The sequence below is a fragment of the Coffea arabica genome, chromosome 10e, assembly GCF_036785885.1.
Source record: "Coffea arabica cultivar ET-39 chromosome 10e, Coffea Arabica ET-39 HiFi, whole genome shotgun sequence".
Taxonomy (NCBI): domain Eukaryota; kingdom Viridiplantae; phylum Streptophyta; class Magnoliopsida; order Gentianales; family Rubiaceae; genus Coffea; species Coffea arabica.
Genome location: NC_092328.1, coordinates 45,456,477 through 45,471,164, shown reverse-complemented (window position 1 = coordinate 45,471,164; position 14,688 = coordinate 45,456,477). Strand labels below are relative to the sequence as shown.

The 14,688-nt window shown below is 33.1% G+C and overlaps 1 protein-coding gene across 1 annotated transcript; it reads left to right on the top strand.

Moving 5' to 3' along the window:
• Positions 1 to 9,222: 9,222 nt before the first annotated feature.
• On the top strand, positions 9,223 to 10,872 carry LOC113711754 (uncharacterized). Its single transcript, XM_027234945.2, has 2 exons — positions 9,223 to 9,515; positions 9,749 to 10,872. Exons 1-2 carry the CDS (start codon positions 9,359 to 9,361, stop codon positions 10,609 to 10,611), a joined length of 1,020 nt encoding a protein of 339 aa, XP_027090746.1. The 5' UTR covers positions 9,223 to 9,358; the 3' UTR covers positions 10,612 to 10,872.
• Positions 10,873 to 14,688: the final 3,816 nt, after the last annotated feature.

The following is a 14,688-nucleotide window of genomic DNA, read 5'->3' as shown; positions in this document are numbered from 1 at the left end:
TCTTCCTCTTCACTTTCCCCTCTTTCTCCTCCCTCTTTTCCCTTCCTCCTCTCCCTCTCTCATCTTCTTCCTCCTTTCCCATAGCCTTTGGTCACGACCAGCTCTGGTAATGTGACTAAAGGCCACAAGCAAGTGGGAGAGTGATGGGGAAAGGGAGACAGGGGAGAAGAGGCGGCGGGAAGGGAGAGGAAAGGATGAGAGAGGGAGAGGGAGGAGGAGATATAGGGAGGAAGAAGAAGGAAAGGAGGAAGAGGAGAAGAAGAGAGGGAGAGAGGAGTAGGGAGGAGAGGGATGGAATGAGCGAGAGAAAAAGGGAAAAAAAAAAGGAGGCAGAGGTGTTAGCCAAGGAAGAGGAAAAGCAGTAGTGGGGTGGAAGAGAGAGAGAGAGAGGAAGACGAAAGGAAAGAAAAGGAAAAAGAAAAAGAAAGAAAAATTAAAAAAAAAGAAAAAAAGCTTTTGAGTAAATCTTATATATACTAGCAGTATATACACTATCACCGTTTGATTAATGATATGTGTGTAAAATTTGAATTTCAAATTTTACATAATTGTCATTCATCCAACATTGATACTGTCAATACAGAAAAGATTAATCCAAAATTTTAAACAATTCAAAAGTTTTTCTACAAATTTTACTGTAGGTTACAACAAATTTTTATACAAATACTCAAAAAATTCACCATCCAAACAAGCCCGATATTAATTGTGTCACAAGTTAAAGAAATGTTGAAAATTGTATTGGAGTTGGCTCGCTTGTGTCCATAATTCGGTTGAGATTAACGCATCACGAGGATTGGATAAAAGCAATCCAACTTCCATCAATATAATAATCCAACGAGAGAGAGAGAGAGGAAGACGAAAGGAAAGAAAAGGAAAAAGAAAAAGAAAGAAAAATTAAAAAAAAAGAAAAAAAGCTTTTGAGTAAATCTTATATATACTAGCAGTATATACACTATCACCGTTTGATTAATGATATGTGTGTAAAATTTGAATTTCAAATTTTACATAATTGTCATTCATCCAACATTGATACTGTCAATACAGAAAAGATTAATCCAAAATTTTAAACAATTCAAAAGTTTTTCTACAAATTTTACTGTAGGTTACAACAAATTTTTATACAAATACTCAAAAAATTCACCATCCAAACAAGCCCGATATTAATTGTGTCACAAGTTAAAGAAATGTTGAAAATTGTATTGGAGTTGGCTCGCTTGTGTCCATAATTCGGTTGAGATTAACGCATCACGAGGATTGGATAAAAGCAATCCAACTTCCATCAATATAATAATAGATACTTCTCAGACGGCAAAAAAGAAGGTTCAACGGAGTTAAGTTTCGTAAGAAATAAATGCTAATAAATTTTCAAGAAGAACTTTGACTAGAATTGAAAGCTTTGATAAGGTAAAAGTTTAGCATAATATAAAGTTATGCACACGAGTTTACATAATTAGTTTACATAATATAATCATTAGCCAACTGAATTTTGTAAGGATCATACATGGTTTTGGTGTTGTACTCTAGTTGTATTACACAATTCAAAGCAAAAATTGTATAATCAACAGGCAGTAAACACCTATAACCGCGTAGAAACGTTCAATTAGCAATTTGAAGACCTTTCACCATTTCAAGCAATCCAAGCAAAATTTCTAATTTCTTGGAGATCAGCAGAAAGGCGACTATAACATGTTCAAATTCATAAATCTAATAGTGGTGATGATATATAAACACATTTTTAAGCCAGGTTCTCGACATGTGTGTATAATTGAACAAAATTAAAAAGTATATTAGCCCATCGGGAGATGGGAGGAGGTTTTTGTTTTGGTGTTGTTGGGGGGGGGGGGGGGGACAAGAAAAGATCAATTTAGAGAAAGTAAACAAGAAGGACATAAGCAGCTTCAATTGAAATTTCAAAGCATGATTTCTCTTCCCAAAACAATCTAATTAAACACTACACACACACACACACTGAGGCAACATTCAAGACAAGTGGAGGGTACACCCTTTACTATTTTGAATCGAAAAATAGTATGTGATTGTGGATTTAAAATTAACTTGTAGATGATGAGGTTGTACTTGAAGAAATGTCAACTGTAAATAAAGTAAAGAATGGACACCCAAAAGGAAAAACAACAAAGTAAAGAGTGGTTAAATCATTGTAATAGATTTATTGAAAGGATTATCACTAAAATCCGCTTTATACATTTACACTTATGTGCATAAATATGTGCACTTATATAAACGTGCATGTGTACACACAATCTCCTTAGAATCTACATTTTACTCCTTGTCAACCATGCAATCGTACATATTATTTTTATTCTCTAAGCTACAAACTATGTTCTTCTTATAACAGTAAATTTGTTCAACATTGTGAAGGGGACACTTTTATGCTTGAAGAAAAATTTTGCAGATAGAGTTTCTATGATGTTTTCACTCTATCTCTATTTGGCAAAAGCATATTAGCTTTGGCTTTATAAGAAACGAAAAGGGTATTAAATGAAACAAGATAAACTCATCCTGAGAAAAGCATAGATATCAAAATTTGGTGCAAAGATAAAATTTTATTGCAAATTTTGACGTTTCCAGAAAAACAAAGATACAACTGGTGTCGAAATGACCCTTATGTAATGTTCTTCTCTGATTTAAGCATTGCCTCCATTGGCTTTTGGGTTCCATATCACATGTTTATCGTGCCACAAATTCTGCAGCAGACTTAATATCTAGCTTCTTAATTAAACACTACTTGGGCGGCATATAATCAGTTTAATGTCAGATCTTCCAATCAAGTTTAAAGTCTAGGTCTTTGTAAGGGAGTAGTAATCCTTATTTAATTTCAGTTACTTAATGCTTGTGCTGGAGGTCAAGTTTATGTTTCTCACCTATTCTTGTTATTAATAAAATTAAGAAGTGACATCCTTCTCCCGTAAACCCGTTTACAGGATTACTCAAGAAAAAAAAAAAAATCCCTCCCTCCCTCCCTCCCTCCCTCCGTCCCTCCCAACCCCCAATTCTCCCTCAAGAAAGTGAAGTAATTATACAAAAAAAAAAAAAAAAGTTTCCGCGTAGATAAAGATGATTCTAGTATGGATCAAGGTATTCTTATTTTTAAGTATTCATAAAATTAAGAAGTGACATCCCTTCTTCCGTTTACAAGATTTGTCAAGAAAAATAAAAAAAAAAATCCCTCCCTTCCTCCGTCCCTCCCAACCCCCAATTCTCCTCCAAGAAAGTGAAGTAACTATACAACAAAAAAGAGTTCCATGTAGATAAAGATGATTCTAGTATGGAATGATCAGAGTAACACTTGGATGAAGGCGCAGCCACAATGGTAGCTAAACTGTCACTATCTAATTCCACTTACTTTATATGCCCTTGAGAGATTGAGGAGGAAATTGTTTCTTGAAAGCGAAAGGTAATCAAAACGAAATACAAAACGCCAACTAACTGCACTTCATCTTAATTGGAAAACATTATATTGTAAACGATTAAATAGGTTTAGTTAAGTTTTAACAAGAATGAAAGCAAGAAAATGCCCCCATTACAATGCTTGCGTAACCATGCTAGCATATAGCTTTTTCATTCTTATGGGTTACTTCAGATCAAGCATTTCAACCCATACGCCATCGCCTGCTTAAAAGCCTTCTATTTTGGCTGCCTCAAATCGATAATCATCAACCGCCGTCGGCTTACTAATTAACCAGATCTCATTTTTGTCTAATAGATGAAGCATAAATGTAGTTGCTAGCGTAATATGTTCAACAGGAGAATTATTTTGTACGCCTAAAGTCTTCAATAGTTGTTGCTTTTTGTAATTAGACAAATCATTCAGTTGTTGCGTTGGATCCAAGGCCTTCCAATTATTCTTATGATATTTGGTATAAATTAGTACAATTTTGGTGTAAATATGAACTTGCCAACTTATACAATAAAATTGGCGTAAAAATCACGATTATATCAAAATTGTATGAGTTTACGCCAAAAATTGTAAGAATTATATCTAATCGGACTTAACTGAATAAAAATTAACTTGAGAGGCCTTGATTTGTTTGCGTTCTATAATTGGAACAATACCTTTTTAACGAGTTATAATGAAGTAACGCATACTATCAGAAATTATTTGTTACGTGCTCTAAGTAATCAGGTCGAAGTCACTCAAAAATTTTGATCATGTTTTCTAATTAGACATATTTCCTTCAACTTGATAGACATGATTGATCCGTGCAATAATTCCACTTGAAACTTCTTTTTCTCTAACTCTTGCGGAAGCTTTTTGGATACTTAACGAAGCTGTAGCATTGTGATCAGCTACCATGTAACTAATTCCATTAAATGAAATAAACAAAAAGGGAAGTTTCAAAAAAGTTGATCTTGTGAGGATTGCATGTACCTCATGTTTCAAGAATGGGTTGAGGGATCTCAGATTTTTTTCTTTTTCTGAGAGAGGGGGGGGGGGGGGGGGGGGGGGTGGGGAGGTGTGGTTTGAGGAGGGTCCTTTTAGATTTTAGATTTTTAGCCCAAGAGAAACATAATGGGAAGAAATTAAGAGGGTTGGATGGGATCAGTCAAAGTTGGTTTGTTGAGGTTTTTCAGGGTTTGTTGATGCGTTGCTTATATGGGTTTCTTGGAAAGGTGAGATAAAAGGTATGTTATGGTTTTCATTACAAAGACATATTGGAGAAAACCATTAATATAATTTTGGTTCTGCAAGTAAAAGAAATGCTTTAAACTCAATCATTGAAAGCTATTCCAAACCTTTCTATTCATGGTTTCATGTCACCCGCATAATCTTTGATAAAGGAAGAGTAACCTAGATGAACTATATAGCTACAGACTAATCTCCTGGAACTAATCACTCTTTAATATAAAGCTAAAGAGTTAGTTAATCGGGAGATCATTTACATATGTCTCGTATGCAAGCTCCTCATCAATTAAGTCAAGAGGTTAATCCACTTGGCAAGCTTCTCAAACTCTAATTAGCAATCAAATAAACAAATTTCCTTAGTATTATCTCTCCCGAAAATATTAAGCACTTCTGGTTGATGAGTTAATTACCAGCCATGAAAATGAGTTCTTTTCCTTTATGAATAATTGAATGACTCATAAATTACCTGCAAAAGCTTATAAATTGAGGGAAGAAGAGTTGTTGACTTGTATGCATTTACTTGCACAAGTAAATAAATGTATCTATTTAAACTAAGGGAAAAAAATCTAAAAACCAAAACTAAAAAAAAAAAGAAAAACAATCTTATAGGACGAAATCCATGCATTTCTGGTTTGCTAGCTGTTCTGAGGTGACGGAACCATCCAGGAGACTTCTCCTTCAACCTGTCAAAAACCATTTCTTGCGAAATTCTTCTTTCAACTCTTTGGTCATATTATGCATGCATACTTGTAGTTTGACATAACTTTTAGATAACTACTTACTTGTTGAACTTTTACTTTGTCAAGTAGTTGCTCATGACAATTGTCTACAAGGGTTTCTTAAACGGATCAAAATTATGAAAAGCAATATATCGTTAAAGATGTTTTTGAGCTTTCGTATTATCATTAGCCTAACCTGCACAAGAATGTTTCAATAGACTTAAGCTAGTTGCAAACACATAAAAGGTCATATTAGCCATCAGGGGATGTCATTTTAATGCAGCCGTGGCCTGACAAATGTCGGAGTTTCTAGCCGAGAACTTGGCTATTCTAACCTCAATTGATAAATAAGATTTGCTTTCAAATTTTACAAGATTTTGATAAAATAAAGGATTCTTCTTCCCATTAGTTCATGGAAAACCTCAACAAATCATGGTGTTGGTGCTTATGCAATACTCTTCTAGATTACCTGTCACTTCACAAATACATGAAGATTATCAGATTGAACACTTGTAAATCTGAACTTAGTGCTTTCAAATTGCTTAATTGTACGAAAAGTCTTAATCTTGCTTACTTTGTCAAAGTTGGGATTTCAACATTACTCCCCTAACCCCTCATTTTCTTTCATGTTTCTTCCTACTGTTTAACTTCATTACCCGTTGTATAATTAACCTCAGTGAGTTTAACTTTCCATCCTCCACACTGTCTTTTGGAAAGTGCTAATGCTTGAGGTGAAATTGTGCTTTTCATATGCAATACACATGAAACCACCCACGCACGTACACATATGCATACATTTCGTATGGTTATTTTCAAGTAAAATTTGAAACGTTCTTGATTTAGTCTATTTCTTTCTCTTTTAGAGGAAGGTGAAGTGTATTCCTTTCTCTTTAGAGGATGGTGGGGTGGTAGACTTTTTCAGTTTTTCATGTTGTCCAAATGATTCCTCTATTGCCAATACGAAAATTCATGTGAATTATTTTGCATACGTCTCCTATGGTGATTTATTGCTACTTTTTTTTTTTTTTTTGCTTTTATTTGGGGGAAAGATGGTTTGATTAGTAATAACAAAACCTTTTGATTTAGGAGACGGAAAAAACTTGAACTTTGAGATTTTGTTTTAGCAAGAGAAGAAAAATATATTTTGTTTTATTTCTTCATTCATATATTTTCTTTAAATGTCAAGTACAATTTCTACTCATATTAATTTGCAAACTATATAATGCAATATAGCTTATTATCTGCCATGGAATACATGGCCAAATTTCCCTTATGATCGAACAGAGAAACATGATATTTATTACATGCATGTTATTACAACATAAGCAAGGTGATGGATAGCCATAGGTGACACTATCAAGACTCGTTTTACTTCCACCAATTATATATCTATAATAGATACAAAGGCGTGTCTGCAAATTATCTCAATAATTTATTAACTAATATTCAGTTTGGAAAAGCTCTGATTTGATTAGATGTTTTAAAGGGATTGGCATATCTATTGCAGCTGCTTACAGTTAGATACCGATTTTACACCCACCGTTGGAGATGTCTTGTTTTCTTGATTAATGTTGATGTTAATAGATAAGCTATTTAAAGCATCTACGAGAAGTGTTTGATTTCTTTTTTTTTTTTTTTGGGGACAAGAGAAGTGTTTGATTTCGTGGGGCATGGAATAATCAGTCAGTTAAGAAATCAATTTTGATATTCAAATCTAATAATCTTTCAATGGTTGTATTTGACTAGCCATCTGCATGAAAGTAGAATATATATATGGTAACGGTAGAGGAGTTGCCTTCATTGATATTTTAGTGGAATACATATAACACCTGATTTTATGTGGTTGCCGTAGTTAGACAGCAATTTAATTATCCCTTAAGCCATGTATATCCATTTGTTTTAGGCATATAAAACTCTGTTTGATGATCCAATTCAGCATTTAAATTTAATGGATTCAAAATTTAAACGCGTTTGATAATAAAAAATTGAACATCTGAATTAATTAAGTAGTATTGAATTTTTCAGGCAAAACTTGCTCTAAAAAATAAGTGGTAAGCTATTCACCTATTATTTAAGGTGATATACATTCAAATGTGTCAGATTTAGTATTTAACAATTCAATAATTTAATAAACTCATATTTCATATTTTAAATTTTGTATTTTAATTTTCAAACTTCAATTTTATCAAACGTACCCTAAGATGTGTATTTGTACACATGGGCTTTTGGTTATTTTTGGATTAGGATATTTTTCAAGAATTTTTATAGTGTGGTGCTCAAAGGTTACCGTTTAGTGAAAATAGTTTACCATCTAAGATATTTATTGTTCTCTCGTATTTAGACACTTAACTTAATTTTACTTTTCCAATTGCTTAACAACTGGGTGACTTTCTTAACGGGTAACTATTGATATTTTGTTAGACAAAGTCATATCTCATGGTTAAGAATTTTACTCTTTTTTCCCCCTGATTTTACCAACAACTAACCAATTAACTATTCCAATTCCTTTGCCTGCTTCTTCCTCCCGCCCCTCAAAAAGGGTTCAATGAATGAGATACTAATTAATATACGGTCCATACTTGAGGACTGAAAGTCCCAAAATAACATCATTAAAATGAAGACTGATTTTGTCTTTCTACTTCAGCCCTTGTTAACAAGTAATATTTAATTTAAAATGGGGTTATGTAAATATTCAATTTAAGCCTAGTGAACGTAGTAATTTTAAAGCAACTAGGGTTACTGGCCAACAAACTAATTTGAAGAGTCATTTCAATTCTTGAAACACAGTTAAGATTATAGATATATGTTTATAACTTGTATAACCACCATCATTTTTGCCCTTGTTCTATTACTAGTCATATCGACAACTTATTAATTCGTCTTTCATTTATTTTGCTGAACAAAAGGCAGAAGGTGCATGTATGAATATTAATCAAAATTAAAAGTCACAAAGAAAGCAAGTATAATCTGAAATAGACTGTTGTATATGAAGAAACAATGTGCTATTCTCAGTATATATAGTTTTCATCCAAGAATTGACTTTAGGCGTCAATCGAGTAAATAACAAATAAAAGATTAAATACTCAGAATCAAGAATCCGAGCTTAGGAGTACTTAAAGTGTCAAAATAAATTTGATAATGTAAACCGGAGTCAGTACCAAATTCATGGCATTGTAAATCATATTTTGAAAGCCAGTTAAGAGATTTCTGTAGCCAACAGAAATCTGATCGACTGATAAACAAATTCTTAATCATAAGCTTGTCTTGATTAGTGCCACCACGGATTCTTAAATAAAGGGGACAAGTTTTTGATAAAATCAGGGCAACTTAGGATAAAACTTTAATTGGTTAATTTCTACCGTTATCTAGCTAAAATATAGAGGATAAAACTTTAATTGGTTTTGAAAAGTGCGTTTCGTGTAACGCTTTTTTAATAAAATTATAAAAACAATGTAATAATTAATAAATTAGCAATTATTTTTTAGAGTTTTGTAATTAGTCCATCCCTTTTTCATATAAAATAGTTAAGAATAGATTAATTAAGACCACTATGTTAACACTATTACATGATATCATAGAAGCAATTTGTATGCAAGAGGACAACAAAGACAGGTAGAAATTAATTTTGAATTGGAATTAAGATCACTTAGATGGTTAAATTAATCACTGGGTGTTATAATGGAATTAAGCAATTTGTATGCAAGAAGAGAACTAAGACAGGTAGGAATTGATCAAGAAGATAAGTAGCCAATTACCAAGACAAAGACAAGGTCAGTGTTTCTACAGCAACATATAAGCTCTCCATTTTGTCGTGTAAAACCAACAAAAGTGACCGCCCATCCACAGCTAAACCAACCCACTATTTGGTCCATATTCTTCTTAATTCTTCTGCTGCTTTTATATCTTTGCTGCCGCCTTCTCCTTTGCTGTATTTTCTTTCATGTTATCAGCAAGAATAACATCAAAATCTTAGTCTTCCTTGGCGGCTAACTAGATGGATGAAACAGGAGGTGGTGCGTCGAGTGATGATGCTAGAACTTGTCCTCGCGGACATTGGAGACCCGCTGAAGATGAAAGACTCAGGCAGCTTGTTGAACAATATGGTCCTCAGAATTGGAACTCTATTGCTGAAAAACTTCAAGGAAGATCAGGTAAAGCTGTTTAGTTAAAAGATTCACCAGTCTTTCCATCTGGGGTTTCTGCATGATGACACGATCAGTTTGCATCTTTTACAATTTCAAGATTAGGGTTGAATTCTCCCTTTACTCTTCTTGTGGTAAAATGTTTGATCTTGCTTACTTCCTCGATGATGTTTAATTTAATCTGGAAGTTCGAAAGAATTTCTCTTTAGTTTGATTTCTTTTTGGGCATTTTTGGTAAGCAGGGAAGAGCTGCAGATTAAGATGGTTTAATCAACTTGATCCAAGGATTAACAGAAGGCCATTTTCAGAAGAAGAAGAGGAAAGACTTCTTGCGGCTCATAGGATACATGGTAACAAGTGGGCGCTTATATCTAGACTTTTTCCCGGTAGAACAGATAATGCTGTGAAGAATCACTGGCATGTTATTATGGCTAGAAGGCAAAGAGAACAATCCAAAGTTTGTGGGAAGAGAAGTTATCATGATACGGTAAACGAATCCAATTCTGCCTCTTATAGCTTTCGACGAAAAAATTTAAAATTTCAAGAAGATTATAGCTCAAAAGTGAGCTTTGATAGCAGTCGGTTCTATGGATTTGATAGCAATCCAATCAAGAACAGAATTTTTTCTGTGTCCACCGCTAGTTCATCTCCTCCCTGGAGTTTTATGAGGCCGAGTATTTCGAATGCAAACAATTCTTTTTCAGCTGATTTGTTGGGAAGAAAAGGTAGCGGTCAATTCAGCTCTAGCTCACTCCGGGGATCTAGAGAAATCACCAATAGTTCTTTAGACCAATCTTTATATCGAAATTATTTGAATTCCTCAATCTTTGGTGGATATGGAAATATAGCCGGTGCATTCAATAACCATGGGCATAAAAGAGCTACAGTAAGTCCCTTCGGTTTTCCAAAAATTGGTGATGGAAATGAAGCAAAAGGTATGATTAAAAGAGGGCTTGAGATTGTTGGTGATAACTCATATCAGTTTGGGAAGAATAGGACAACTATTGAGCAGCAGCAACATCAGCAACATCAGCAGGATGATAACGAGTCCATCAAGAAAGAAGACGTTCCTTTCATAGATTTTCTTGGTGTAGGGATCTCTTAACGTATAGTCTTCTCGTTAACACTTCCTTTCGCTATTGCATACATATGCCTTCACACATTGCATGTTTCTTGGCCTGTTTTTAACTTACTGATGTAAAAGTTTTAAGTTAAAAATGATTGATTAGGCTTTTGTTTAGATGCTAAGCAATAGAACTCACCATTTTGTGGCATGTTTTTCGTTTACTATTGTACAAGTTCTAAGTTAGATGATTGATTAATTTTTTTGGTTTGATGAATAAGCAATAGTTATCCTTTCAAGGCATGTTTTTGACTTGTTTACAAGTTTTAACTTGAATGTCCGATTAGCCTTTTGTTTTATGACTAAGTAACAGTATATTCGTCTCTCATTTTGCTTAGGTAGTGCAGTTTGGAACTCTTCTTTGATCACTACAAGATTGAATGAACTTTGAGATTCATCCATCTTTGGTTGGATAAACAGTGTATTTAACCTTAAATCTTTGTCTAATTCCCACACAGATGACTATGATATGCATGATGCGTTTTTTAATACTTTTTTTTTTTTTGTGTAATGATGGAAATTAGGATTTTTTGAGCTACTTTTACGGCATTAATGACGAAGATGCATCATTTCTTTGTAGCAAATATAAGCAGCATCAGGCTAGGAAAGATATAATAGCTTCTTTTGGCAACATCTTGAAGCTCAAAATAGGTAAGTTTGACATGAATATCAGTGTGAGCATTTATATCATTTTCAACAGGATAGAATTAGCCAGGTTTCTTAAAAAGCAAGAAGAAATTGCATACTGTTGAAAGCTATTTGGAACATGCTATCAATGGCTACAAGATTTTTTTATTCAACTCCTTGCCAATATTCTCACACACTCACAATATGTATAAGAAACCATAGTTTCTTAATTGCGTACATCTTAAACCTCAGCTTGATATTTTTCTGTAGGCACTCTTATAGCTACTTCAGCCAAATAGTTTTCCTTCTAGAGTAGATGGTACTTAGCTGGCAAGGGATTTTTCCTTCTTCTCTTCTTGTAAAGAAATTTGGTAAACCCCAAAGATTTGTCAGATTTTTCAAGCCTTAATTAAATAAGCAACTACTGATTATAAACAAAGATCAGATAAGCAATTAGGGTTAGTTTTTTCATTCTGTATTCTGCTTTTATAAGCAATCAAATCGACCTTATAATTATAGGTGTTTTTGTACATCTTTTTTCAAGAGCCCCACAAGTGCTGGAACATGTTTTATCTTTTGAAGGTTGCTCTTGTTATAATGATTTGGTTATAACATTGTTGGCTAGATTTTGTCTGTCCATATCTCTTTGTTTATTTGATTGATAGTACCTTGTGGATCAGTTTTATTGTAGTGATTGCAACGTACAATTTGCTGTTTGGAAATAAATTTTAACTTACCCAAAAAGAAAAAAATCCCCACAGGACTTGCCTCTCAATTTGTACTTGATGGCAAGATTTGCAAAATAATGGGCTTGTATTAATATAGGTAAAAAAATTACATATTTTTAACTTATATACTCTTTCATATACTTACAGTTGAGGAGGACAATCTTGATTTATTCTTGATGGAAAAGATTACTCCTGCCAACTATATTTGTCAATCTAGCAAGAAAATTTGCCTCCAAGACACATATTATCTGTAATATTTGCCTGCATTGATGCCCTCTCAAATTTGATCAAGTCTTATACCCATTGGCTTGATTTCAATCTTGAGTTTGGTTCGACATTAATTGAGTCTGGCTAAAAAAAATCTGATTTGCTGTTTTTTTTTTTCAATTTTAGTATCTTATTATGTGTTTTTCTTTTTTTCTTTTTTGGTTTGAACAAGCTTAATTCATGAATTTGGTACAAAACACACAAATAAGTCTGTGTGTATTCCTAGATTTAGTGCTGTATACATATATGTATACGAGTGCAAATACTTCTTTGGCCCTGCAAGCTTTTCATATTTTCCTTTTGAAGAAGACAGCATTGGCACCTAAAAGCCAAAATTGCAAGGGTAATAGAGTCCATCAATAAGGTATCTGCAATATCAACAAATCCCAAGTTTCAATCCACACCACACAAGCCCTTTTCGACATGTCATTTTAACTTTTCTCAATCTGTTGTAATTTTAACCAAAATACATAATTTAGTGGATAAAATTTATAGTTTTTTATGAGGGTACAATTGAAAATTTCGAAGTTTCTATAAAATATATGGCGACTTATAAATTCTTTTGGGCACGCCCTTGTACTCAAAACTCTAATTTGTTATTCAATTATTCATGTTCAGGGACCCCAGAATATGCAGCTAGTAGCTAGTGAAATTAAATGATCTTCAATCACAAGGGAAGAAAAGAAAGGATAAGAAAACTACAACAGACCATACATCTGCAATTTTTGAAAATAATTCTGCGGCAAATCAGATATTTTCCTCCTCCTCCTCCTTCCCAAAATGATGTCAAATTTTATACCCCATTCATTAAGAAACATTCAAAACAAAGAGAGGAGATTGACAAAGAAAATGGAAAGCCATTGGTTTGCCGGAAAGAACCTTTTGTCATTTGGCTTAGATATCGTGAGACTTAATTTATTGCAATTTTGAAGAAATATGTAAAGTTTGTTGATTGATCAAATCATTTGACGTCGTCCCTTGTGGACTTTTACATGTCTCTTTTTACTTTTCCCAATTAATCAAGCATCCTGTTGAATACGTTATTGCAGCTGAAAGTTCAAATAGAGAAGAAAAGATCCAAAACAACCTTAAACTTTAAAGGGCCATTTTCTTGATGCTAGTGATCTAGAGGCTTTCTCCTTTGTCCCCAAAAAAAAAAAAAAGGCTATCTTCCCCGACAACAAAAACGCATTGGTGTTCAGATTTTGGATCAAGTAGTGTTGCTTCTAATGCTTCAAAATTACATGGAAACAATTAAATGTAATGAGCTTTGAACTCATAGAATAAGTAGTAGCATTGTTATATTAATCCCCCATTTGGTACATCGAAATGTATAGAATGGAAAGGTCTTTCCATCCAAAATATTTTTCCAGTGAGAATGATATGGAAAAAAAATTTTCATTCCAATGTCTGATATGTATGTTAGAATGGAATGTCCATCACATTTTCCATGTTTGGCATAACAATTTTCAGATGTTAGAATGGAGTAAAATATGTATAAAATTGACTTAATTGCTCTGATAAAATCTATTTATTTTCATGCTATGCTATTTGTTACCTTATACGAGGAACTTTGACCTTTTTTAGGTACATTATGAATAACTTATGTGCTTATTAAAATAATATGATTATTATATTTTATTATTTTTGAAATATGAATATGAATATTCATTTTAATTTTTTGTTTTAAATGATAGTGTAATTACTCGCTTACAAAAAATTAAATCACATGAAGCTAAACATTCATATTCTTTTGTTATTATTTTTTTTTCATAATTTATGTCAAGTGCCAAAAAATCCTTATACGTTTGCACAAAAGTTTAAAAGAACAATATCTTAAAGTCAGCAAAGAAAAATATTTTTAAAATAACTAGAATAGTTTGTTAAAAAACTATGGTCAATTATTGATTAAACTAACAAAAAGCCTACTAATTGATAATAGGACAAAGAGATGTATGAGGATAAGTTTGACCCCAATAATTTTGGACATTCCAAGATAAATGTGAGGAATTGTGAGGAATGATTTTTCAAGAAAAAGTTGGAACGAGTTTTTGAGGGGGAAAGGCGATCTATACCAAATATGGGAATGGAACGAACAAGCCAAAAAGGCCTTTCTATTCTAGGCGATTCTTATGTATCAAACAATGGGTAACGATTTGTCAGGCACTCGTTAACTAACAAACATGTGAAAAGTTACAAGTAATCTAACCTAAATGTTACTTAAACATTTAACAATCTTTGATACAATCGTAACGAAATCTACTACCTTTCTTCACTAGCAAAGGAAGAAATGAGAACCTCACGAAAAAAAAAGAAAAAATCTATTTCTGAATTTCTGGCTTATAAGCCTCTGGAATATCTTGATCTGTTTCTTCTCCATAGTTCATAGAGACAAACTTCATGAAACCCTTAATCTTATAGTCAATTTTAACTTTTC